This window comes from Mytilus galloprovincialis, chromosome 2 (assembly GCF_965363235.1).
Source record: "Mytilus galloprovincialis chromosome 2, xbMytGall1.hap1.1, whole genome shotgun sequence".
Lineage (NCBI taxonomy): Eukaryota > Metazoa > Mollusca > Bivalvia > Mytilida > Mytilidae > Mytilus > Mytilus galloprovincialis.
This window is the reverse complement of record NC_134839.1, coordinates 111,872,372-111,899,142: the sequence shown is the minus strand read 5'-3', so window position 1 is coordinate 111,899,142 and position 26,771 is coordinate 111,872,372. Positions and strand designations below refer to the sequence as shown.

Genomic DNA, 26,771 nt, shown 5'->3' with positions numbered 1-26,771 from the left:
GTGTACAAAAAACTGTATATGTAAAATTCTGACAATCAATAATGACTAAAAGATAAGCATCGAAACGCGTGTGAACGGAACACTGTGTACAAAAAACTGTATATATATTGTGTACATACAACTGTTATTATATTCTTGATGGTGGAGGTGAATTACTACTATGGAGGTTGTCCTGAAGGACGGAAGAAGATTCAGCGGTAAGGTAAGTCAATATCACCATCCTTGCACATTTAGCTTTACATATAGCATATGGGAATTGGTTGCTTTAAGCAAGATGAATATTGAGGAGTAAACTGTTAAAAAAATACCGGACCATGGACATTTTCCTACCGACACGAGTCTAAACTTAGTCTTGCCAGTGACTGGTATTTTTCTCTTAATTTGCTGGGGATTGCAGTGGTACGTTCAAACCGGAAACCAGCTGGAATATTAACCCGGGAAAATCGACACACGTGTGCAACTTTAATTAACTCTGCAGTGTAGTGTGTTGTTTTTCTTAAAACTAAAAGGTATCAAATAGTATTGAAATAGATCCATTGCTTGTCGATAAACGCAGAATCAAACAGTATACATTATAAGGTTTTATCGATCCAAGCTTTTGCTGGAAAGGGGCGTGACAAAAAAAGTTTATCTTACCGCAAAAAAGGGAGTATATCAAGTCAACAGAGTCACAACATGATCCTGACATCCCCGGCTTAAAAGCACGAAATCCTGAGGTACCGAATTTAAATAAATTTAAATCCAGAAATTCAAAAAAATAATTCCCAGATCCCGAAAGGGTCAATCCTGACCATAAAAAAACTGTCGGTCCCGGTAAAGGTCCTACCCCCCCTCATTCTAGGAAATGCATGAATTTGTGCAATGACAACTTTATAGCTCAATCTTCCATCTGAGGCAGGCATTACCTGTGTCTTTGAAAGAGGACAGAGTCTGTATGAATTATTTTTTTAATTCAAACATTTATTTTATATATATTTTATTTTATTTTTTGTATTAGTAATTATATTTTCAAAAATCAAGAAATTAATAGTCATGTAATAAGATGGTACACTAAATTACTTATGTATTGCAAAAAAGGGCCAATCAATTCTTGTTATTCATATAAATAGAACAACTTTGTTGCAGTGAGTTTGTGAATTCGAGTAAAAAATCACTTAATGATCTACTTGATTCCTTACCAACACTTATTAATGTGGTATAAAATTCGACACCACCTTCAGTAGGTCTTGCTTTGACTTTGTTAACATAGTTATTTATATACATATACACAATAAAATACTTCAAGAAGTGGGGGAATTGCCTCCCTTGACTCACTGCAACAACGTATGATCTATTAACTTATCAGAAAATTATATACTATCATGCATGTTATTCAATCCATCTTGTATGGGAAAGGATTTGTATAGGCACTGCCTTTTGTCCAATCCCTTTGTTTAAATGTACATTTGATATTTGAACAATAAAATATTTTGAATTGAATTGAATTGAAAACATTTATTAACTTCAAAATCTGTTAAAAAAGAAACAGAAATGCCGTAACGTTTCCGATTTTGGTTCTGTTGTTAAGGATTTGAGATTTGACGTCAAATTCAATGAAAACAAGGAAACACTTATGATCATCAGGCAGCAATTTTTTCATACATCAAATAACTATTTTAAAAAAATGAAATTGGTATTGAGTTCCTTCCTATCACAGGCACTAGACATTCTGTCAATAGGAATTAAATATTGGCAATGCCTCAATACAAGTTCTGATCATTTCTTACAATGAATTGAAATACATTGTGATATATGTCTGAGCAAAGGCTTTAAAGAGATGTAGAGAAGCTGTAATAACACCCTTTGGTTATTGCAGGAATATATTTTCTGTAAAAACATAGGTGTACTATGCATGATTGGTAAACTATAAACTGCTATATCTTTGCAAAGTTAAGTATACATATAGAAAATTATAATATCAATAGAACTTGTGAATATTTAACAAAATAAAGTTTGTATATTGTCCCTTTGAAACGTGTAACATACATGTTATTACAGTTATTTGATATTTTAGCCCAAAATAACAACATGTTTGTTATTTTTCTCCAATAACTTATTTAAGTTAGACCCTTGACTGAAAAATGAAGAGAAAAAAAAATTAAGATAAACTTATTTTCCTACATGTACCTACCTACCCTATTTTTTTCTGGCTGTTAGCAGGAAACAAGACTTTTTTGTTTTTGGCCTTATAAGGGGACAACTGTTGGACTATATGCAATACAGATAATGGAGCCTGGTGGATTGTCATGTATATTATTGCCCAGTAAAAAACACTCTACTTTAGGCCACAATTAAAAATATTTCAGTTTGCCCAAACCCGACCCATGATGACTGGGTGTGGGTAGGTAGGTAGGCAAATTCTTTTTTTTTTTTTTTTTTTATCAGAATTTGCATGAAAATATTAAAAGATCTTAAAACAGTATATCTTTTTTTCCGTCAAACCTTTGTAGAGAAAACCAAAAGCCATGAATTTAAAACCTCTATAAATAAATAAGTCTACTATATGATTTGTATCCTGAGATGTTTATAACACTGACAATTGCTAGCTGTGTGAAAGGGCTGGTGGATTTATGAAGTGATTTTCAACAGTTCCATCAACACGATGTTTGGGTAAAAGAAATATCAGCTGATTATATGTAATGATTAAATTTGTTTGCAGTTTTTAAATCCTATTTCTATTAAAATAGATTAAATGTCCTAAAATATTTATATGAATTATTATCTACCATCCTTAGTTTGTGTCTTTTTTATGTTTTGAAAACAAATTTGTATTTACATTATCACACAGGTAAACTAATTTGGCTATAAATAAATCAAAGCCGTATTTGTTATAATTTTATTTCTTTAAATAATCAAGTTTAAATTTTTGAAAATAATCATTATTGATAAAATATAATTGCATAACGTTAACGTTTGCTGAAGACTATTTATTTTTAGGTCATGGTTCTAGAGGCTTCCTCACAAATTTGTATAAAAATCCAATATGGCGTCCATAACATGTTTTTACTTTTGCACATGTGAAAAAAATATTTCTGTCAAAAGTCAGATTTCTCTTGTCAAAAGGGATATATATTGCAATAAATTATTCAGAGGGAGTTACATTCAGTTAAGATTATATTTCTGATTCTGTGAACAATTATAGTTTTATCAAATTCTCCCAAACAGCAACGTACTGATCTTGTCTAATGAGACTTGTAAATTTGAACTATTTGAATAAAAGGGCATCTAATTTACATGATAAAGAAAGATTATAATTAAAGACAACAATTTATCAAGAAATAATAATTCCTTTTTATTCAGTAAAAACAAAATCTTCTTGCAAGATTGAAAATTCGCAACTTCCGGATCCATTTCCTGTCAGAATAACATTGAAAATATTCGATTGCACATGGTTTTGAACAAATCTACCTGAATATTCTTATCAGATATTCGATAACACGATGAAATTAACATTGAGCATATAGGTAAGGGTTTGGTAGTACAGACAACTACAGCGTAAAAAAAAAACTGTGCCACTTCACATGTTTTACTTCTTTACGTTCGTTAAATCAGAAGATAAAAACAGAGAACATCGAATATCGATTAACTGCGTCTTTTATACGCTTTCTTTTAATCTTATTCACAGTTACTTTCAAACGCAAAGACGACAAACATTAGGCCAACCTTAAAAATATGTTTGTTTGCAGTTTTCCGACTGTACCTTCAGACTGAAGGGTCGGTAGGTAGGAAAAATATTTTATTTTATCAGCCAAAATACAGTTTAAACAAGCAGTTACACTAAACCAAGTTTCTTGTGAAGAAAAAAAAAACATTTTAAAACAACAAACACTGGACATGCTGAAAACCAACATCAAATGAACAGGCATTTTCAGATAAAAAACTTTTTAACCAAAACTGAAACTTTAACATAGTGTCATTATCCAATTTATGACATACAATATGGTATAATTATTAAATACTGGAACACTTATAAACAAGGAATGTCATTATGACTAGAACTGTTTTAAAGAAATATATTCAGACATGTATGCTTCTTGACTAGAATGTTTTCATGAGTAGAGTATTTTCATCAGAAAAATGTAGATATTAAAGATTTATAAGACAATGTATTAAAGAGTGTATTTTTAATAAAAAAAAAAAAAATAACCATTCAATCTTCCTCAATTGAAAAAAAGGCAACTTGAAAAAAAAGTATTAAGACTTCGTATTCGACTGTTTTCATATTTCTAACAATATTTAATTATATGTGATAAGGTTATATTTTTGCCAGGCTTTAATGAAAACCAAAGAAATCTAAAGTTTGGGGTGAAATCCATAGCACCCCATTAAAAGTAAATGGTCTGTACTGAAATGTTTTTAATGCATAAAAAAAATTGGCAGCATAGCTCCTAAGGACATGTTTTAATTGAATTCACACAGGCCACACAGTTTGGATATATTTAATATTGTAAGAAAGAGAATAATTGCAATGAGTGGGGCAGCCCCCCTTATCCTAAAGGAGCATACTCATTGCAATCGAATATAGATTTAATATAGAGAGAGTATATTTATTTTTCAAGCTAACCATTCATTTTCTCTCCATCTTTGTGTAGTTAGGGTTGCTTCTTATTGATTTGGCATGATCTATATCCATTAACATTTCAAATGAGCTCTTTCTCCGTACAGGTGTGTTTACAGATATCCATGAAGATTTAAGTCACGGAGGAGTGGTTTCATCTTTGTCGTCTTCACAACGATTTGTAGAAAATATGCCATACTTCAAGCTGCTGTCGAATTATTTAACCACTGAAATTGGTTCCATAAAGTCAGGCTCCACAGATTCTGTACCCGATTTGTTTGAGACAGAATGGTTATCGTGTCAGTTATGAATATCCTCTGCATCATCGTCAATGATATCATCACACATCATTACATGTGCCTGAATCTGTATAAACAGTTTACTGATAAACTTTTTTGTTTGTTATTTGTCTTAAAATTGACACGAGACGACAGCGTAAAGTACTCCTCCTTGACTTCATGGATACCTGTAAACAATTTCCATGTGCTTTATCATTAAATGGTCACATGAACGCTTGACGGGAAGCTAAGAAAAACCGAACTTGAAATGCGTAATTGACCCAGACTTTAAATCATTTCCGGAAAGACCCAAAGTTCCGGATCGCGTCAATAGAAATATTAAAAAAAATTTCTTCAAATTTAAAGCAATAAAATTTTCACAGTCGGGAGGATTTTCAAGGGTCGGTCGGTAAACTGCAAACAAACAATATTTTAATTTAAGCCTTAAGTTTTGTACGATGACGGAGCGGACCCAAAATAAATCCGAAAAAAAAAAAATTCTTCAAAAAAACGTAAAAAAAAGAATTTGAGTCGGCGGGTTTATTTTGGGTCGGTCGCGTTTGGGCAAACATACAATCTTTTTATTTTGGCCTTATGATTTTTATCAGAAATCATATGCTTTAGCAAATATATTTGCCTACACCTTAAACATTTTTAAGTCGAATAAATGTGTCATCCCCTTTGGAAACGTAAAACATTTAAAAAATTACTTTCTGCTGGATAAGTTTAGGTTTTTTAAAGTTTAAACATCCTTTTTTCTCCAAACAAGACTCTTGTTATGTTTAAATCTTTTACATGTTGATGAAAGATAAAAGTAACACAAAAAATAAACCTGCAACAATTGCTTTAACAGCCTTTAAGGCTTTCATTATTTTTTTCTTTTTATAATATTTAAAGTGTGAAAATATAAACCATTTCCTCTATTTAATTATAATAATACAATAGTATTTAAAATATCTGTAATTACAATTGTCACTTCCATCATGCCTTTTAGCATGTTTAGGGATTTGATATTTTAGCTATTTATTTTTGGACTCTTGTTTAAAAATACTGGCTATAGAGTATGATACTGATAGTCCTATAATCAACTCATTTGGACTATTGGAGAGTTCTGTGCTTGGGAACCACCTCATCTGCTTGTTTTATTTTATCAACTTAAACATGCAGGAAACAGTAAATAAATATATGTAAGATTCTGCTTTAAAATTATTCCATACAGTTATTCTTATTTCTATTGATATTACAGACAAGTAGAGTTGGTATATCTGATCACTATGGCTACCAGTGAATATGAAGAATTACGACATCGAAACTTGGAAGACAACAGAGTTATGGTAAATATTCTAATTAATTTTTTCTTTTTAAGATAAGCAATGAGAGTCGTTCCACCGACAGATGGATCATGAATATACCATCGAAGAATACATCTATATACTGTAAATTCAGAAATTATTGAGAGGTTTTATTATTGCGAAAAATACAACAGAGTTGTAAATGCAATAATTTAAACTCGCATTTTGAAATGTTTTATATGAATTAAACAGGATTTTTCTCAAAATCGTAAAAAATAAAATTGCTTTTAAGTCTGAAATGACAAAATCGCAATAATAAATGCACGCAATAATTTCTGAATTTACAGTCATGACAGTAAACAACAAATTATTTGAATCTGGAATAATTTTAAATTCTGGAAAATTGATTAGAAATGTGTAATGAAAACTAACCTAACTAAATAGGGTTAGCCATGCACGCATGGCTCAGGTTAATTTTACTTTCACTATCATTTCAGTATCAACTAACTAACCGCCCTTAGTCATGCACACATGGCTAACCCTATTTAGTTGGGTTAGTTTTCATCATAAATTTCTCATCGATTTTCCAGAATTCAAAATCATTCCAGATTCAAATAATTCCTTGTTAGTAGGTTATTTTTTTTTTCAAACAGTAATACAGTAGTCATTTTTTTGTTTGCAATTCATAGTTTGAATTTGAAATCTTCAGCAATACTTGGATATCGCCCTTTGTCAGATGAGCTTGGGCCTTTTTCTTTATTTGCTATTGTTTAAATGTTCAACATATCAACAATTGTTTTGCTTCAATTTTTAAGATATATATGTTTTCTGGTAGATAGGAAATGAGAGTTAAAGTACACATGTATATTTCTAGTTTACATTACTATTTTAACTCTAGTAATGATTGAAAATGACTGGGCGTCACGTGACAGATAAAAGTTGGATGGATTCAATACTTTAAATTTGATCTCAAGATTATATTTTTGTTTTAGTTGGAAAAGTTGATGGCTGACTTGAAAAATGAGATGCAAGTACCAGGAAGGATCAAGCCAATTAAAGTATGATAGTAAATAAATAGTTATAATTTAATGTGATACCAGTAGGATAACATTCATATTGCACACTTCAAACATACATTAAAATTAAATCATGATGGGTAAAACCGACAAGACATTTAAACTCTTATATGTGATAATTTTTGTTTCTTTTGTACTTTAAGGCCAAATAAAATTTGATATTATAATCAGACATGTACATCATTTATCCTGGTGATATTTCTTGTACTTTATTCTTATACAAAATATTTATTATAAACCTGCCTTAAGGTGAACAAGATGTATCAAGCTTCAGGTGAACATGTACACTATATGTTAACCAATTTGTATTTTGTTGCTCATCAATCAATTATTGAAATATATTCTTACATGAAATATTCACTTGAACTTTTGAATTTCTTCTAAGAGAAATCTATCACTCGAAGATTAATTATCATGAGTTTCTTTACTTTTGCAATACATCTATGAAAAGTGATATTCTATGTTTTTCCCCAGAAACCCAGAGACATAAAATCAAGGTCAATAGATAGCTCCGACTATGAACCACGGAGATATCCTTCACGAAATGGAAGATGTAACCAAATGAACTACAGCCCACCACGCACCAGAGGTCGACGTGGTTCTCTATCATCCACTGCTTCATCATTCTCATCAGACTCTCCTTCAGAATCAGCCAGTGTAAGTGTTAAGTAATAAAAGGCTTCATCGTTCTCATCAGACTCTCCTTCAGAATCAGCCAGTGTAAGTGTTAAGTAATGAAAGGCTTCATCATTCTCATCAGACTCTCCTTCAGAATCAGCCAGTGTAAGTGTTAAGTAATGAAAGACTTCGTCATTCTCATCAGACTCTCCTTCAGAATCAGCCAGTGTAAGTGTTAAGTAATGAAAGACTTCATCATTCTCATCAGACTCTCCTTCAGAATCAGCCAGTGTAAGTGTTAAGTAATGAAAGGCTTCATCATTCTCATCAGACTCTCCTTCAGAATCAGCTAGTGTAAGTGTTAACCAATGAAAGGCTTCATCATTCTCATCAGACTCTCCTTCAGAATCAGCCAGTGCAAGTGTTAAGTAATGTCATCCACTGCTTCATCATTCTCATCAGACTCTCCTTCAGAATCAGCCAGTGTAAGTGTTAAGTAATGTCATCCACTGCTTCATCATTCTCATCAGACTCTCCTTCAGAATCAGCCAGTGTAAGTGTTAAGTAATGTCATCCACTGCTTCATCATTCTCATCAGACTCTCCTTCAGAATCAGCCAGTGTAAGTGTTAAGTAATGAAAGACTTCATCATTCTCATCAGACTCTCCTTCAGAATCAGCCAGTGTAAGTGTTAAGTAATGAAAGGCTTCATCATTCTCATCAGACTCTCCTTCAGAATCAGCCAGTGTAAGTGTTAAGTAATGAAAGGCTTCATCATTCTCATCAGACTCTCCTTCAGAATCAACCAGTGTAAGTGTTAAGTAATGTCATCCACTGCTTCATCATTCTCATCAGACTCTCCTTCAGAATCAGCCAGTGTAAGTGTTAAGTAATGAAAGGCTTCATCATTCTCATCAGACTCTCCTTCAGAATCAGCCAGTGTAAGTGTTAAGTAATGAAAGGCTTCATCATTCTCATCAGACTCTCCTTCAGAATCAGCCAGTGTAAGTGTTAAGTAATGAAAGACTTCGTCATTCTCATCCGACTCTCCTTCAGAATCAGCCAGTGTAAGTGTTAAGTAATGAAAGGCTTCATCATTCTCATCAGACTCTCCTTCAGAATCAGCCAGTGCAAGTGTTAAGTAATGTCATCCACTGCTTCATCATTCTCATCAGACTCTCCTTCAGAATCAGCCAGTGTAAGTGTTAAGTAATGAAAGGCTTCATCATTCTCATCAGACTCTCCTTCAGAATCAGCCAGTGTAAGTGTTAAGTTATGAAAGACTGCTACTGTAAATAAATTTATCCTGATTTAGAGTAATTTCTCGCAATTTGATTTTTAACCGGATTTTTGTGACAAAAATGTCGGTTATTGATTTGGGGATGTACGGCGGTCGGCCGGCAACCAAATGTTGTCCTTGCATTTACTCATGAATTGTCAACCAAAGCTTTTCAAATTTTAATATGTTGTTACAGACAACAAAATGAAGGTCGAGTTCAATAATGACGATTTTGACTTTTACCGTTCAGGAGTTATGGTTCTTGAAAGATTGAAGAATGGCATTTCCAGTCGTGTCCGTGCATTTAATCATGAACTGTTCAACCAAAGCTTCCCAAATTGTAATATGTTGTTACTGATGACAAAATGGAGGTCAAGTTCAATAATGACGATTTTGACTTTTACCGTTCAGGAGTTATGTTTCTTGAAAGAGTGAAAAATGGCTTTTCCAGTCGTGTCCGTGCATTTACTCATGAACGGTTCAACCAAAGCTTTTCAAATTTTAATATGTTGTTACTGATGACAAAATGGAGGTCAAGTTCAATAATGTTGATTTTGACTTTACCGTTCAGGAGTTATGGTTCTTGAAAGATCGAAAAATGGCGTTTCCATTCATGTTGTTGCATTTACTCATGAACCATTCAATCTAAGCTTTTCAAATTTTAATATGTTGATACTGATGACAAAATGGAGGTCAAATTTGATATTGACGATTTTCACTTTCACCGTTCATCAGTTATGGTTCATGTGATATTGGCAGGACACAAATAAATGTTAATAAATCTGGTTTGCTGTCGTTGTGACAGCCTCTTGTCTGATATTGTCCTAATAAATTTCAGTACAATTTTTTATTACATCAATTGGAATTATCTCCCTTATACCATTTGACCTAATAAAAAAAAAAATTGAGTTGCTTTACAGTCCTAATATTTTGAATTTTTCACAGTTTTAGATTAAATATTTAAAATATATTTGGTTGATATCGTCCTAATATTGAATTTGAACATAATAATTTGTGAAATAACAAAATCAGGATAAATTCTTTACACAGTGTTCAATTGTCCTAATACGGAATTTATCGGGTCAATAAAATTCATATCTGGTTTGGCTTTGCCTAACCCGATATGAATTTTATTGATCTGATAATTCTTGTATTAGGAAAATTGCACACTGTGACTAATAATGTTTGATAGGGACAAAAATATTGTCATGAAACAGACCACAGAGGCATCAAAAAAAGATGTTTTATGTCTGGAAAGTAGGGCACTCACTCTACAACAGGCATCATAATGAATTACACAACCAAATTGTCTGTTAACTTGTTCATGTTTTGGTTTGTTCTTACATTCACTTGTATAGATGCTGACTTTTAAAATAATGAGGCTAAATATTGTAAGAACTTTTTTATGTGAAACTTTGCTGTTCCTTATTGATTGATTATATCAGCCTTGTTGTGGTTATTTGATATTTTTCTTAATACACAAAGTGTGGTATTAATGTTTTATTTGTTATGACAAAAATAGATAAAATAAATGCTAATATCACTACAGACACTGGAATAAATGATTTTGAACAAATTCCTCTATTTGCAGTCCCTCCAAGTTAGATTTGGCTTTTTCAACAAAGGAAGAAATCAACAGACAGGAGGAAACGATGAAAACAGTGATGAGGTTAGTATTTCATGTATTTGCAAAGTTTCTGCAGAAATATTTCATATTTGTACAGACACTGAATATATTTTTATTATATTATCAATTAAAATGAAATTGGATTTTAAGTTAATTAGATTTTATAGATCAACATATTTTCAACGACAATTTTTTTCATCAAGGAGGATCGTGAGTGGGTCTTAAAAGTAAATTGTTTTAATTGAAGTAAAAAAATACATCATTAATATTTATCTTTTTTATTTTCAGGAAAATGATTTGCCGAAAAGAATACATCGTGTTCATCGTGACAATCGGTCAGCTGATGAGATCACTGACGAGGATTTATCTAGAGTAGCATTGTTTGTCAGTGATAAGAGATATGATAGTTTTTATGTAAGCTTTGACTTAGAGACTGATATACATTTATAAATTGCAGGAGTCAAAAGATAGTAAATTGATATTTCTTTAGACCTTTTGTTCCTGGTCAACTGAAATGTGGACAAAATTTTGGTTTTAGAGTTATATATTTTGAACCATATGTCCAATATTCACCAAGCTAAGGTTGGGAATACCCCATAGAAAGAGCAAGTTTATTCTCAGTGTAGATTTTTGGTTGGTATGTCAAAGGTCAAGGTCATAACTTTTTTCCTTTAAAGGTTATTTTTTTTTTCCACCTATGCAACTCTGAAATTTTAAAATATTACAATGATGACAGAAAAATTTGTATACAGCTATTATTTAAATGAAGTTAGACTTCGTGCTGATCTGTACTCTTATGCAAATTGCAAGTCTGATATTCAAAGAAAATTTGAAAGAAATTAACCTTGATGAATTTTCTTGATATGATTTAATTTGATTTTTTGTCGAGCCTGCAACTTTTGTTGCAGAAAGCTCGACATAGGGATAGTGATCCGGCGGCGGCGGCTACGGCGGCGGCGGCGGTGTTAGCTAACTTCTTAAAAGCTTTATATTTTAGAAGGTGGAAGACCTGGATGCTTCATACTTTGTATATAGATACCTCATGTTACGAAGTTTCCGTCAGTCACATGTCCAATGTCCTTGACCTCATTTTCATGGTTCAGTGACCACTTGAAAAAAAAGTTCAGATTTTTTGTAATGTTGAATTCTCTCTTATTATAAGTAATAGGATAACTATATTTGATATGTGCGTACCTTGAAAGGTCCTCATGTCTGTCAGACAGTTTTCACTTGACCTCGACCTCATTTCATGGATCAGTGAACAAGGTTAAGTTTTGGTGGTCAAGTCCATATCTCAGATACTACAAGCAATAGGACTAGTATATTCGGTGTATGGAAGGACTGTAAGGTGTACATGTCCAACTGGCAGGTGTCATCTGACCTTGACCTCATTTTCATGGTTCAGTGGTTATAGTTAAATTTTTGTGTTTTGGTCTGTTTTTCATACTATATGCAATAGGTCTACTATATTTGTTGTATGGAATGATTGTAAGGTGTACCTATCTAGCGGGCAGATGTCATGTGACCTTGACCTCATTTTCATGGTTCAGTGGTCAAAGTTAAGTTTTTGAGTTTTGGTCTTTTTATCTAATACTATATGCCGTAGGTCATCTATATTTGGTGTATGGAAATATTTTATGATCTTTATGTCAGTCGCGCAGGTTTTATTTGACCGTGACCTCATTTTCAAGGTTCATTGCACAGTGTTAAGTTTCTGTGTTTTGGTCTATTTTTCTTAAACTATAAGTAATAGGTCAACTATATATGTTGTATAGAAGCATTGTTAGCTGTACATGTCTGCCTGGCATGGTTCATCTGACCTTGACCTCATTTTCAAGGTTCATTGGTCTTTGTTTAGTTATCTTGGTTAATGTTAAGTTTATGTGACAGTTGTATTAAAGCTTAGCTTTATACTTAGGACTATCAACATAATATCAATGATTAGTATAGAAGGCGAGACATTTCAGCGTGTGCACTCTTGTCTTCATTTACTGTAGGGTACAACCTGCCATCAATGTAGACAGAAAACTGATGATATGAAGACAATTTGTAGGAAAGGTCATTGCTATGGAGTTAGAGGTCAAGTAAGTACATTTTCATGGAGAGAGAGGTTGATATAATTTTTAAAAAGAAGAAAGGCAGAAACATAAGAGGTTATGAAAATTGTTATAGGAGAAGAGATCTGAACTGGTTTTGATATCTTGCACATTAATAGTTAACATGTCTAAGAAATATTTGACCTATTTTACCTTTATTAAGTTTTCAATTGAAAAATCTATGACCTTGTTTTCATGCTCCAGTGATTGAGTCTATTGTGCTTCCTTTTAAGATGAGTTGGACTCGTATATCTTGAAATTTTACAATATTTTCTGTTAGGTGGTGCTTATATTTATTCATTTAGATGTATATTTTTGAAATTAAACATGTTTAAATGTTTTTGGATGCTAAAACTATATGACAATGACTTGTTCATTGAAAAGTTCTCCCAAACTAGTAAAATCTGAAATGCTACTATCCTACCAGATTTGTTATTAAGTCTCCCAAACAAAGTTTGGAGACTTATTGTTTTTGCTCAGTTCTTATTATTTTTATGTCACCCGATCGACAATGTCGGGTGACATATTGCTTTTCCTCTGTTTCTTTTTCCGTATTATTATTATTATGTCACCCGATCGACAATGTCGGGTGACATATTGCTTTTCCTCTGTTTCTTTTTCTGTATTATTATTATTATTCTTCCACCTATTTTGTCCGTCAGTTTTCTCTGAGCCAATGGAACCAATCTTAGTGATAGTTAAGTATAATGAGGAACACAAAATTTCGGGTTTCTGTAGGTCTTAAGACTATTAAAAATGGCTGCCGTTACCATGGAAACGGAACAATTGTGAAAAATTCCAGTTTTTAGTTTTAATGAATTATTTGGAGTTGCTTTAACTTAGAATCATTATATTTTGATACAATGTAGGTGCCGGGCATATACTGGTTTTGGATGATTTTGGCAATCATTGGAACTATCATGTTGCCATGGAAACTACACCAAAAATTTCCAAAATATCAAAATGCTCCAAATTTAATAAAACTCCACAGTAACGATGAGCAACATTGGAAGATGTGAAATTTGGCGTTGGAATTTCAAAAATGTCTGCCGTTACCATGGAAACAAGTCAAAAATGGTCAAAATGCTTCAAAAACCTTAAAGTGGCATTTACTTTCTTAAAATGGTAGGTCAAATCCGTTGAAACTTTGTTGGTATGTTCCCTCCCATGTTCCAATGTGGTATCTGCCATTAAAAATTTGGAATGGTATCTGTTACCATAGAAACCAGCCAAAATGTCAAAAAATTTCAAAAATTTCAAAATGCTCCAAACTTGATGAAACTTAATATATTTGTTGACTGTCAAGTCTGCATGAGACTTTTGAAGTTGGAATTTCCAAAATGGCCACCGTTGCCATGGAAACTGCAAAAATGTCAAATATTTTCGAAATGCTCCAAACTTAATGAAATTTAATATTATTGTTAACTGGCATGTATAGATGAGACTTTTGACTTCGGAATTTTCAAAATGGCTGCCGTTGCCACGGAAACAGAAGAAATGTGAAACTTTTGACAATGCTCAAAATGTACTAAAAATTTACAGAAAGATATATCGCAATGCATTGATCTGCATTCACTGTTAAATTGTTTTAAAATGGCTGCCGCTTAGTGGCAATAGGGGAAGGGTGACATCCGCTATTGCTTGCAATGGCAATTCTAGTTATTATTATTTTTCTTCCACCTAATTTTGTCCGCCCGCTTTCTCAGAGCTAAAGGAACCAATCTGAATGATGGTGCACTATAACAAGGAACCCTGACTTTCCTTTAGACTTTTTGACTTTGGATCTAAAAAATGGCTGCCATCACCATGGAAACAGAAAAATGGTGAAAAAATATAATTTTGGAGTTAGGTGAATTGTTTGAGAATGCTTAACCTTAAAATCTTTAGATTTTGATACAATGTAGGTGCCCACTATACACTGGTTTTGGGATGATTTTGGCAATCATTGGAACTGCTATGTTGCCATGGATACTACACCAAAAGTTACCAAAAAATGGAAATGCTCCAAATTTAATGAAACTTCACAGTAACGATGAGCAACATTGGTAGAGGTGGAATTTGGCGTTGGAATTTCCAAAATGTCTGCCGTTTCCATGGAAACAATGCACATTGGTAAAAATGGTCCAAAAACACCTAAAAATGGCATTTACTTTCTTAAAAGGGTAGGTCAAATCTATTGAAACTCTGATGGTATGTTCCCTCCCATGTACCAATGTGCTATCTGCCATTAGAAATTTGGAATGGTCTGTGTAACCATAGAAACCAGCCAAAATGTCAAAAATTTCAAAATGCTCAAAAAGTAATGAAACTTACTATGATTGTTGACTGTCAAGTCTGCATGAAACTTTTGAAGTTGGAATTTCCAAAATGGCCACCGTTGCCATGGAAACTGGAAAAATGTCAAATATTTTCAAAATGCTCCAAACTTAATGAAACTTAATAATATTGTAAACTGGCATGTATAGATGAGACTTTTGACTTTGAAACTTTCAAAATGGCTGCCGTTGCCATGGAAACGGCAAAAATGTCATATTTTAAAAAATGATCTAAATGTTCTGAAAATTTACAGAAAAATGTATATCCATGCAAATATGTGCATTCACTTTTAAAGGTTTTTGAAATGGCTGCCGCTTAGTGGCAATGGGGGGAAGGGTGACATCCGCTATTGCTTGCAATAGCAATTCTAGTTATTATGGCACCCTCAACGGAGTTGGGGTGACGTATTGTTATTGTACGTTTCTTTTTTTCCTTATTTTTATTATTCTTCTTCAACACATTTTGTCCACACAGTTTCTCGGAATTGTATGGACCAATGTTGATGGAACTATACCATAATGTGGACCAGCATATGAAGTTGTGCACCTGACTTTGGAATGGTCAAGATGGCTGCCGTTTCCATGGAAACTGCAAAAATCCGAAAATATTCAAAGTGTTCCAAACTGGAAGAAACTCCACAGGAATGGTAATTGGCATGAGATGATTTGCAGTTTGACTTTGGAATTTCCAAAATGGCTGCCGTTACCATGGAAACAGCTCAAATATAAAAAAATCTAACTCTTTCATTATAACATCCAGCTGGATGAAACTTTATGAAAATGTGACCCAGTATGCCAAGATGTCAAGACAATATTTGGATAGTTCAAAATGGCCGCCGTTGTCATGGAAACTGGGGCCAAGTTTTGCATTGACCCTATGGAAAAATGCATAAAATCAGCATTTTCTCAGAGAGTAGTGCACCAAAGTAAATGAAACTGTATGGATATATAACATGACATGTGGCAATGAGATGTCTGCTTTTAGAATTTTGGAATTATCTACTGTAACCATGGTTGCAGCACAAATGTTCAAAATTTCCCAAAAAAATTAAGTGCTGGAAACTGGATGAAACTTTACAGGAAAAGTGACTGACATGTGCGGAGTTGCATTTTGAAGTTGGAATTTCAAAAATGGCCGCCGTAACCATGGAAACAGCAAAATTGTCCAAAATTTCAAAATAATCAAAATGCTGCAAACTGGATGAAACTTTACAGGAATGGTAATTGACATGTGTAGAGTTGCATTTTGAAGTTGGAATTTTCAAAATGGCCACCGTAACCATGGAAACAGCAAAAATGTCAAAATTTTCAAAATGCTCCAAACATAATGAAACTTTACAAAAATGATATTTTGCATGTGAAGATGTACTCTATGACTTTGCAATTTTCAAAATGGCTGTCGCTCGCCTGGCAATGGGGGGAGGGTGCCATCCGCTGACTTTGGAATGGTCAAGATGGCTGCCGTTTCCATGGAAACTGCAAAAATCCGAAAATATTCAAAGTGTTCCAAACTGGAAGAAACTCCACAGGAATGGTATCTGGCATGAGATGATTTGCAGTTTGACTTTGGAATTTCCAAAATGGCTGCCGTTACCATGGAAACAGCTAAAATATCAAAAATGCTAACTCTTTCATTATAACATCCAGCTGGATGAAACTTTATGAAAATATGACCCAGTATGTCAAGATGTCAAAACAATATTTGGATAGTTCAAATTGGCCGCCGCTGTCATGGAAACTGGGGACAAGTTTTGCATTGACCCTATAGAAAAATGCATAAAATCGGCATTTTTTCAAAGGGTATTGCTTCAAAGTAAATCAAACTGTATGGATATATAACATGACATGTGGCAATGAGGTGTGTGCTTTTAGAATTTTGGAATTATCTACTGTAACCATGGTTGCAGCACAAATGTTCAAAATTTCAAAAACATTAAAGTGCTACAAGCTGGATTAAACTTTACAGGAATGGTAACTGGCATAGGCAGACTTGCATTTTTAAGTTGGAATTTTCAAAATGGCCACTGTAACTATGGAAACAGCAAAAATCCGAAAATATTCAAAGTGTTCAAAACTGGATGAAACTTAACAGAATAGTAACTGCCTTAGGGAGAGGTGTATTTTGAACTTGGAATTTTCAAAATGGCTGCCGTAACCATGGAAACAGTTAAAATGTGAAAAATGATAGATCTTCCACTATAAGGCTCAACTGGATGAAACTTTATTGTAATGTTACCAAAATTCGTTCTTATGTTGTACTGTTACAACACTGTCTAAGGTTTAGGGAAGGGTTGATATCCCACCAACAAGTTTAAATCCAACATATTTCTGTATGGACGTGCATGTACAAAGTCAGGAGCCTGTAATTAACTGGTTGGTTGCCGTTCGTTTGTGTATTAATAAGACCGTTGGCCTTGAGTTTTGTCGTTAAACTTTTGTATATTTATTAGGCCGTAAGTTTTCTAGTGTGCTTTGTTTCAAAATTGCTCTTCACTCACCTGATCACCTAACGTTAACATTCCTGGTCAAAACATACATGTCTGTTATTTTAGAAATTGAAAATTGCTCTTCACTCACATGATCACCTAAGGTTTACTTTCCTGGTCAAAATCATCTTCGCTAGCCAAGGGTTACGATCCACTCCCGCTCTCTTCACCCTTGGCGGATTGAGATAATATTTCGGAGACACAAGGTAAGGATTTTTATTGGTTGCAGTAGAAACTCGCTGCATCCAATCAAAAGGCGCCTATAACATGATCACGTGTAAATGTAGAAAGTGTTTGTAAACAATTGCCACGTGTTTATTGTGCAACAAGTCTTTACATCACTAAACATACGACTATATTTAGTGACAACTTGAATGTTTTTAATCAACTAATAGAAGTTCCTGTGTATGTTTCATGCACAAATGCATGAATGTTGACGTATATTTTCGTTTCCGGCTTTGCCAAGTGGGTAGAATCTAGACTCTACCGTGTTTTACCTCCAAATTGAAGAGTTCAAGTGCTACCATTGGTCAAGAATAATGTATTCGGAATGGGCGTGACTTTAATCTTCCGATAGATGGCGCAACATTGATATCACAAATGTTGGCTCAATCTGCCAAGGGTGAAGAGAGCGGGAGTGGATCGTAACCCTTGGCTAGCGAAGATGGGTCAAAATTTACCTGCCTGTAATTTTAGAAATTGAAAATTGCTCTTCACTCACCTGATCACCTAAGGTTAACTTTCCTGGTCAGAACTTACGTGCCTGTAATTTTAGAAATTGAAAATTGCTCTTCACTCACCCGATCACCTAACGTGAACTTTCCTGGTCAAGACTTACATGCCTGCAATTTTCAAGACCGGTAGGCTAAGAGTTTTACATTCAGCTAACACAAGTGGTTGAAGATCTTCTGGTGACTTTCTGTAAAACCCTTTAAATCAGTTTTTAAGTGCAGGATGTATAAGTACTAAGCCACATTCACTCAGATACTCGTCGATTTGCAGTTCGTGTTAACTTGACTCTTAATACAATTTGAAACTCTTGAGATATTGAAATTTGTTCGAGATCTGAACCCCTTTCATGCCTGATATTTAAGAAATTGAAAATTGTTCTTCACTCATCTGATCACCTAACGTTAACTTTACTGGTCAAACCTTACATGCCTGCAATTTTCAAGACAGGTAGGCTAAGAGTTTTACATTCAGCTAACACAAGTGGTTGAAGATCTTCTGGTGACTTATTGTAAAACACTTTAAATCAGTTTTTTAGTGCAGGATGTATAAGTACTAAGCCCCATGTACTGAGATACTCGTCGATTTGCTGTTCGTTCTAGCTTGACTCTTATCACAATTTGAAACTCTTGAGATATTGAAATTTGCTCGAGATCTGAACAACTTACATGACTGTCATTTTAGAAATTGAAAATTGCTCTTCATTCACCTGATTAACTAACGTTAACTTTCCTTGTCAAAACTTACATACCTGCAATTTTAGTAATTGAAAACTGCTCTTCACTCACCTGATCACCTAACTTTAATTTTCCTGGTCAAACCTTACATGCCTGCAATTTTCAAGACCGGTAGGCTAAGAGTTTTACATTCAGCCAACACAAGTGGTTGAAGATCTTCTGGTGACTTTCTGTAAAACCCTTTAAATCAGTTTTTAAGTGCAGGATGTATAAGTACTAAGCCACATGCACTCAGATACTCGTCGATTTGCAGTTCGTGCTTGTTTGACTCTTAACACAATTTGAAACTCTTCAGATATTGAAATTTGCTCGAGATCTGAACCCTCCTAACATTAAAGACTATTAAAGTTCCTGCTCAAAATCTACCTGCCTGTAATTTTTAAGACCGACAAGCTCATAGTTTTACGATAATCTATAACGAGAGGTTGATTTTTATCTTTAAATGAAATCCGTTCGAGTAGTTTTTTTTTAATGTACAGGACGTATAAATACAAACCCACATCCACTCTGAAACCTGAATATTTTGAATTCGTGTGAGTGGCACTGTTTGATCTCAACAATAATTTGTTAAACTTAAGAAAATAAAACTTGCTCCTAACTCATCTTAATACGTCTACGTTCCTGGTCAAATCTTACATGCCTGTCATTTTAGAAATGGAAAATTGCTCTTCACTCACCTAATCACCTAACGTTAACTTTCCTGGTCAAAACTTACATGCTTGTAATTTTAGAAATTGAAAATTGCTCTTCACTCACCTAATCACCTAACGTTAACTTTCCTGGTCAAATCTTACATGCCTGTAATTTTAGAAATCGAAAATTGCTTCTCACTCACTTGACGTTAACTTTCCTGGTCAAATCTTACATGCCTGTAATTTTAGAAATCGAAAATTGCTCCTCACTCACCTGACGTTAACTTTCCTGGTCAAACCTTACATGCCTGTAATTTTAGAAATCGAAAATTGCTCCTCACTCACCTAACGTTAACTTTCCCGGTCAAACCTTACATGCCTTTAATTTTCAAGACCGGTAGTCAGAGAGTTTTACATTCAGCTTACACAAGTGGTTGAAGATCTTCTGGGGACCTTCTGTAAAACCCTTTAAATCAGTTTTTAAGTGCAGGATGTATAAGTACTAAGCCACATGCACTCATATACTCGTCGATTTGCAGTTCGTGTTAGCTTGACTCTTAATACAATTTGAAACTCTTAATACAATTTGAAACTCTTGCGATATAGAAATTTGCTCGAGATCTGAACCACTTACATGCCTGTAATCTTAGAAATTCAAAATTGCTCTTCACTCACCTGATCACCTAACGTTAACTTTTCTGGTCAAAATGTACATGCCTGTAGTTTTAGAAATTGAAAATTGCTCTTCACTCACCTGATCACTTAACGTTAATTTTCCTGGTCAAAACTTACATGCCTGCAATTTTAAAAATTGAAAATTACTCTTTACTTACCTGATCACCTAACGTTAACTTTCCTGGTCAAAACTTACGTGCCTGTAATTTTAGAAACTGAAAATTGCTCTTCAATCACCTGATTATCTAACGTTAACTTTCCTGGTCGAAACTCACATGCCTGTAATTTTAGAAATTGAAAACTGCTCTTCACTCACCTGATCACCTAAGGTTTACTTTCCTGGTCAAAACTTACATGCCTGTAATTTTAGAAATTGAAAACTGCTCTTCACTCACCTGATCACCTAACTTTAATTTTCCTTGTCAAATCTTACATGTCTGTAATTTTCAAGACCGGTAGGCTAAGAGTTTTACATTCAGCTAACACAAGTGGTTGAAGATCTTCTGGCGACTTTCTGTAAAACCCTTTAAATCAGTTTTTAAGTGCAGGATGTATAAGTACTAGGCCACATGCACTCAGATACTCGTCGATTTGCAGTTCGTGCTTGTTTGACTGTTAACACAATTTGAAACTCTTGAGATATTGAAATTTGCTCGAGATCTGAACCCTCCTAACATTAAAGACTATTAAAAGAGGGACGAAAGATACCAAAGGGACAGTCAAACTCATAAATCTAAAACAAACTGACAACGCCATGGCTAAAAATAAAAAAGACAAACAGAAAAACAATAGTACACACGACACAACATAGAAAACTAAAGAATAAACAACACGAACCCCACCAAAAACTATTAAAGTTCCTGCTCAAAATCTACCTGCCTGTAATTTTTAAGACCGACAAGCTCATAGTTTTACGATAATCTATAACGAGAGGTTGATTTTTATCTTTAAATGAAATCCGTTCGAGTAGTTTTTTTTTAATGTACAGGACGTATAAATACAAACCCACATCCACTTTGAAACCTGAATATTTTGAATTCGTGTGAGTGGCACTGTTTGATCTCAACAAAAATTTGTTAAACTTAAGAAAATAAAACTTGCTCCTAACTCATCTTAATACGTCTATGTTCCTTGTCAAAACTTACGTGCAATTTTAAGACAGATAATCTTATAATTTTACGCTAACAGGAACAATATAGGCTCAAGATCATCTGTCAAATTAGTCTAAAACTCGTTCTTTTCTTACAGTTGTTTTTAAGGGCAAGATGTATAGATACCAAGCCACATTCACTCACATGTATGACAATTTAGAATTCGTGTGCGTGACATCTTATTTGACTTTTAAAAACGATTATATATAAAATTAACTTGAGATATTGACTGATTGTATTTTAATTGCGTTCATTTCAAGTTTGCATTTAAAAAGCTATTACCATACTGCCATAAATTTAATCCCATTCTTATTTTTTTTTTTTTTATCTACTTATTTTTACCTTTCACCCTTTGATTTTATCATTTTAATCCTTTAATTTATTAAACATTTGATAGAATTGTCTCATAAAAAGGGATCAAAACTGTTTTTTAAATCATAAACTCTAACCTAGGTAGAATCATAAATGATGTAAAAAGCACATAATTTTAAACAATTGTTTTTAAAATTCAGTTTTACCTGTATATAAGGTTTTATAAACTTGAACACCACACCATACTGTAAATATTTTAAAACCATATATCCCCAAGTGGGAGTGCTCCGATATATAACGGAGGAAACTACCTGAACAGAACAGAACATCTACAAGGATTTGCCACAGGAACCTTTAACTAATCTTGAAAAGCATACAATTTATAAATCGAAATTTCCAGGTAGAAAATTTAGCTATTTTATTCTATATTCTTCAGTAGATAAGCGTCATTTAAGCCAATGAAGTTGAACAAGATGGAGCCATTTTATTATATACAGTATATAACATGATATCCTGCAGTTTTTACATTAAAACCAAATTTGAATTTTGATTTTTTAAATTAAAAGACAATTTTTAACATGGAGTCACATGAACAACACGCTGATAAATTTAAATTGCAAAAGGCTGTTGCAGTTTTATTGGACGAAACACGATACCAATGCACCCTTATTCGTGATTTCGATCTTCCATCAGACTTTTGTATGCAAGATATCAAAATACCAGCGAAGAGGAAATCACGGAAAGCTAATTATAGATCCAAAAGACAGAAAGATAAAGAACGAAAGAGAACGGAGAGAGCTGTAATTACACACAAAGCGTCAAAGGAAGATGTTGAGCACACATCATCTACACGATTTCAAACATATTACAAACAAAATTCAAGATTCAAGGACAATAAATTGGCTTACAGTAGAGAACAATACAGCAGTAATATTCCATATAAAACAGCAAAGAAACTTGCTTTTAAAAAGAAATATAAATCTGATCTTCAGTTTAGAGAAGCACGTAAGGATTTAATCAAGAGCAAGTACAAATCAAGCACTCTGTTTCAAAAAGCACAAAAGGATTACGTAAAGAATAAATACAAATCCAACAAACAGTTTCGAGAAGAACATAAAGATAAAATTAATAAAAAATACCAATCTATTATTCCATTCCAACAAGCGCGTAAAGATTACATTAAAAACAAATACAAAGCAAATATTTCCTTTCAACAAGCACAGAAGGATTACAGTAAGAAATACAGATTGAATTATAAATTCAAACTAGCCGTTAATAAAGCCAAAGCAGAAAGATATGCTAGTGACATCGCCTTTCACCTAAAAGTGAAAACATTAAACCTTCTGAGGTATAGACATAATGTTTTATTCAGAGAGGAGTATAAGAAAAAGCAGCGTGAAATATACAGACTTCAGTTACAGTATAGAGAAAAGAAAATTTGTCGAGTCAAAGAAAGACGTTTAAAGAGAACAGACAATATTGCTACATGGTTTACACAGCAAGTAAGGGATGGCCCGAGATACATTTGCTCCGTGTGTACCAAAGTAAAGTTCAAAAAGCAGGTTGTCCAATTAGATATAGATAAATATGTAAACAAGGGCAAACAGAGTGCAGCAGTTGCAAATCGGTGTATAAGTTTTGAATTCAAATTGGCTTGTACAGTCAGTTGTCCAATCAAATGTGAAACTATCAATCACAAATTGTGGATATGTTACACATGCCATCGTCATCTTCTTCAGAGTAAAATTCCTGCAGATGCTACAGCTAATGGGTTACAGCTGACAGTTATCCCAGAAGAGTTAAAATCTTTGAATGTATTGGAGAAGCAGTTAATATCTCAACGAATACCATTTATGAAACTTGTACAATTACCAAAAGGCAAACAGAGAGGCATAATCGGACCGTGTGTTTCAATACCAACAGATATCCAGAAGACGGTAACTACGCTCCCTCGTTCTTATGATGATACACAGCTTGTCCGATGCAAACTTAAAAGAAAACAGTCATACATTGGTTATAGTCAGTATGAGTTTATGAGTACCAACAAGATATACAAAGCTCTCGAAAGTTTGAAAGAAAGCAACCCATACTACAAGAATACATCATTAAATCACAATTGGCATGATGAATTTCCTCCAGATTTTGAAGAATTAACAGTGGCAGAGGAAGATCATAAAGAAGTTAATTCTAAAATTTTAGTAAAACAGGACATCTTAACGCAACAGAGTGACGACTACCCAAAAGAGGAAGATCAGAATGTAAAAGACAGAGGCTTTCCTTGTGACACATGCTTGCAGCCTGTAGATATAGGACAGGAGATGCTAGATCAGCATTTTGATAATATATTTTGTGTTGCTCCAGGTGAAGGCAGTACACCTGTCAGCATGATGCAAGAGGAAGGTAATGAAGCTATGTCTTTTCCTGTGCAGTTTCCAATAGGATCGTTCGGGTCATATGAAAGCCAAAGACAGGTTCACCTCACAAGATCAAGATACTTTCATTCGAGACTCCTTAGTGGGGATAGAAGATTTTCCAGTGATTCATCTTATATATTTTATGCCCAGTATCTTTCAGAATTGGAGCAAGTAATGTCCAAAGTGTCTATAGCGCTTCGCAAGAGTACAGGAAAAGATACAACAGGTAATGCTATAACAGCTAGCATGTTGACGGATAGAAACCAGCTGAAAAGTCTGTTAAGTACCGATCAAGGTTTTAAATTTTTGACTCCAATTAGAGGTACCCCTCCATATTGGCAGTCAGCGTTACATGATCTTTTAGCAACTGTTCGTCAGCTTGGAATTCCTACATGGTTTGCAACATTCTCAGCTGCTGATATGAGATGGACAGAGGTTCTCCAGTTTCTTTTGGAACAACAACAAAGTACACAATCGTTGGAAGATCTTGACTGGACTGGTAAATCCGAAGTATTGAGAAACAATCCCGTCATGAGTGCTGTCATGTTCGACCACAGGTTTCACACCTTTCTGAGAGAGATTGTCATCAAACGTAGAATAATTGGAAATGTCAAAGACCATTTTCATAGGATAGAGTTCCAACAACGTGGCTCTCCTCATGCTCACTGTCTTTTTTGGATAGAAGATGCTCCTAAACTTGACAAGGATGATGACCAAACAGTGTGTGACTTTGTTGATAGATATGTAAGTTGTAAATTACCAGATAAGACAGTTGATCCACAGCTCAATGAAATTGTTAGTAGTGTCCAGCAGCATAGCAAAAACCACTCAAAATCTTGCCTTAAAAAAGGAACCAGCTGTAGATTTAATTTTCCTCGTCCCCCTTCACAAAAAACTTTTATCTCAAGACGTCAGAGCCTATCAGATCCATCAATTAAAAAATCTCCGCAACAATTGAAGGATTATGCTCAATCTGTTTTACACAAGCTTTGGACTGTATTAAATAATGAGCATTTGGATAATATCACAACTGATAATTTGTTTGCTGCTGCTGGAATTACACAACAAGAGTTTGAAGATGCATCAAAAATTCTCACCAAAAGGAGCAGTGTCACTATGAAACGTGCTCCATCTGACTCATGGATAAACCAGTACAATCCAGATCTTCTGCGTTGTTGGAATGCTAATATGGATTTGCAATACATCACAGATGTTTATGCATGTGTGGTGTATATTATATCATATATTTCCAAGGCAGAGAGAGAAATGGGAGTAGTTTTACAAAACGCAAGCAAAGAAGCGGCTGAGGGCAACTGTGATGCACAACAGGCAATGAAGAAGATTGGGGGAGCATACTTTCGACAGCGGGAAGTCAGTGCTCAAGAAGCTGTTTACAGAGTGTGTGGCCTTCATCTTAAAGAATGTTCAAGGAAAGTACAGTTCGTGCCTGTTGGTGACAATCCAGTAAGAATGAGTCTCCCATTGAGTGTAATTAAGAAGAAAGCTAACCAACTGGAAGACAACGACATTTGGATGCCGTCTTTATACGACAGATATAAAGCAAGACCAGTCGATGTCATATTTGAACATATCTGTTATGCGTCCTTTTGTTCAGAATACTATGTTCTGTCACCATCTCAGATACCTAAAAATCCTGAAAAATCTCAAGTCTTTAAGTTGCAAAATGATCTGGGATCTGTCAAAAAACGCTCTAGAACTGATTCAGCAGTTATAAAATATCCAAGGTTTTCGTTAGAAAAGAACCCAGAATTATATTTTCATGCAAATCTGCAGTTGTTTCTACCTCACAGAACAGAAAGTCAGTTAAAGCCTTTACGGTTTAAAACATATCAAGAAATGTACTCGACTGGAGCAGTAATAATACCCCCAGACATAGAACCAGCCAATGTGAAATCCATCGTTGATGCCAACAGAAATATATTTGAACAAAATGCTGAAGCTTTGGATGAAGCAGAAGAGATGTTACAAACTGATGGACCGCAAGAAGATGCCTGGGCTCAAATTGCTCCAGAGGCAGAGGCAGAGCGATTAGAGGCAGAACTGGATAAAGTAAAGTTAAATGAAGAAGACGTATTTGAAATACCAGAATTGGATTCTACAACACGAAAAAGTAACCAAGGTCAGGCTATTGAAATCAGGCAAACCTTATTTCTCGCTTCACAGATGCAAACCTTCATGCAGCAACTTAACAAAGAACAGAAGGGTGTATTTTACAGAGTAAGGCAGTGGTGTATTGACAAGGTGAATGATAAAAACCCTGAACCATTCAGAGTCTTTATCAATGGAGGTGCAGGAACAGGCAAAAGTCAGCTCATTAAGTGCATGCATTTTGAAATTTCCAAAATTTTATCTACTCGTTCCGCTAATCCTGATGATATAGTTGTCCTTCTAACTGCCCCGACAGCAACTGCAGCCTTTAATATTGGAGGTACTACG

General features: G+C 34.1%; 1 protein-coding gene across 2 annotated transcripts in view; it reads left to right on the top strand.

Moving 5' to 3' along the window:
• Nucleotides 1-384: 384 nt before the first annotated feature.
• The window catches only part of LOC143065391 (uncharacterized), a 50,448-nt gene continuing 24,061 nt past the window's right edge, over nt 385-26,771 (top strand). The window contains exons 1-7 of one of the 2 annotated variants that reach the window (XM_076238934.1): nt 385-509; nt 6,122-6,209; nt 7,160-7,225; nt 7,718-7,900; nt 10,732-10,809; nt 11,056-11,181; nt 12,765-12,851. In XM_076238934.1, coding sequence (XP_076095049.1) covers nt 6,150-6,209; nt 7,160-7,225; nt 7,718-7,900; nt 10,732-10,809; nt 11,056-11,181; nt 12,765-12,851 — 600 coding nt within the window. In that variant the 5' untranslated portion in view covers nt 385-509; nt 6,122-6,149. Of the gene's footprint in view, nt 510-6,121; nt 6,210-7,159; nt 7,226-7,717; nt 7,901-8,990; nt 9,060-10,731; nt 10,810-11,055; nt 11,182-12,764; nt 12,852-26,771 lie in introns of those variants that run through there. The other variant, XM_076238935.1, reaches the window with a different exon arrangement.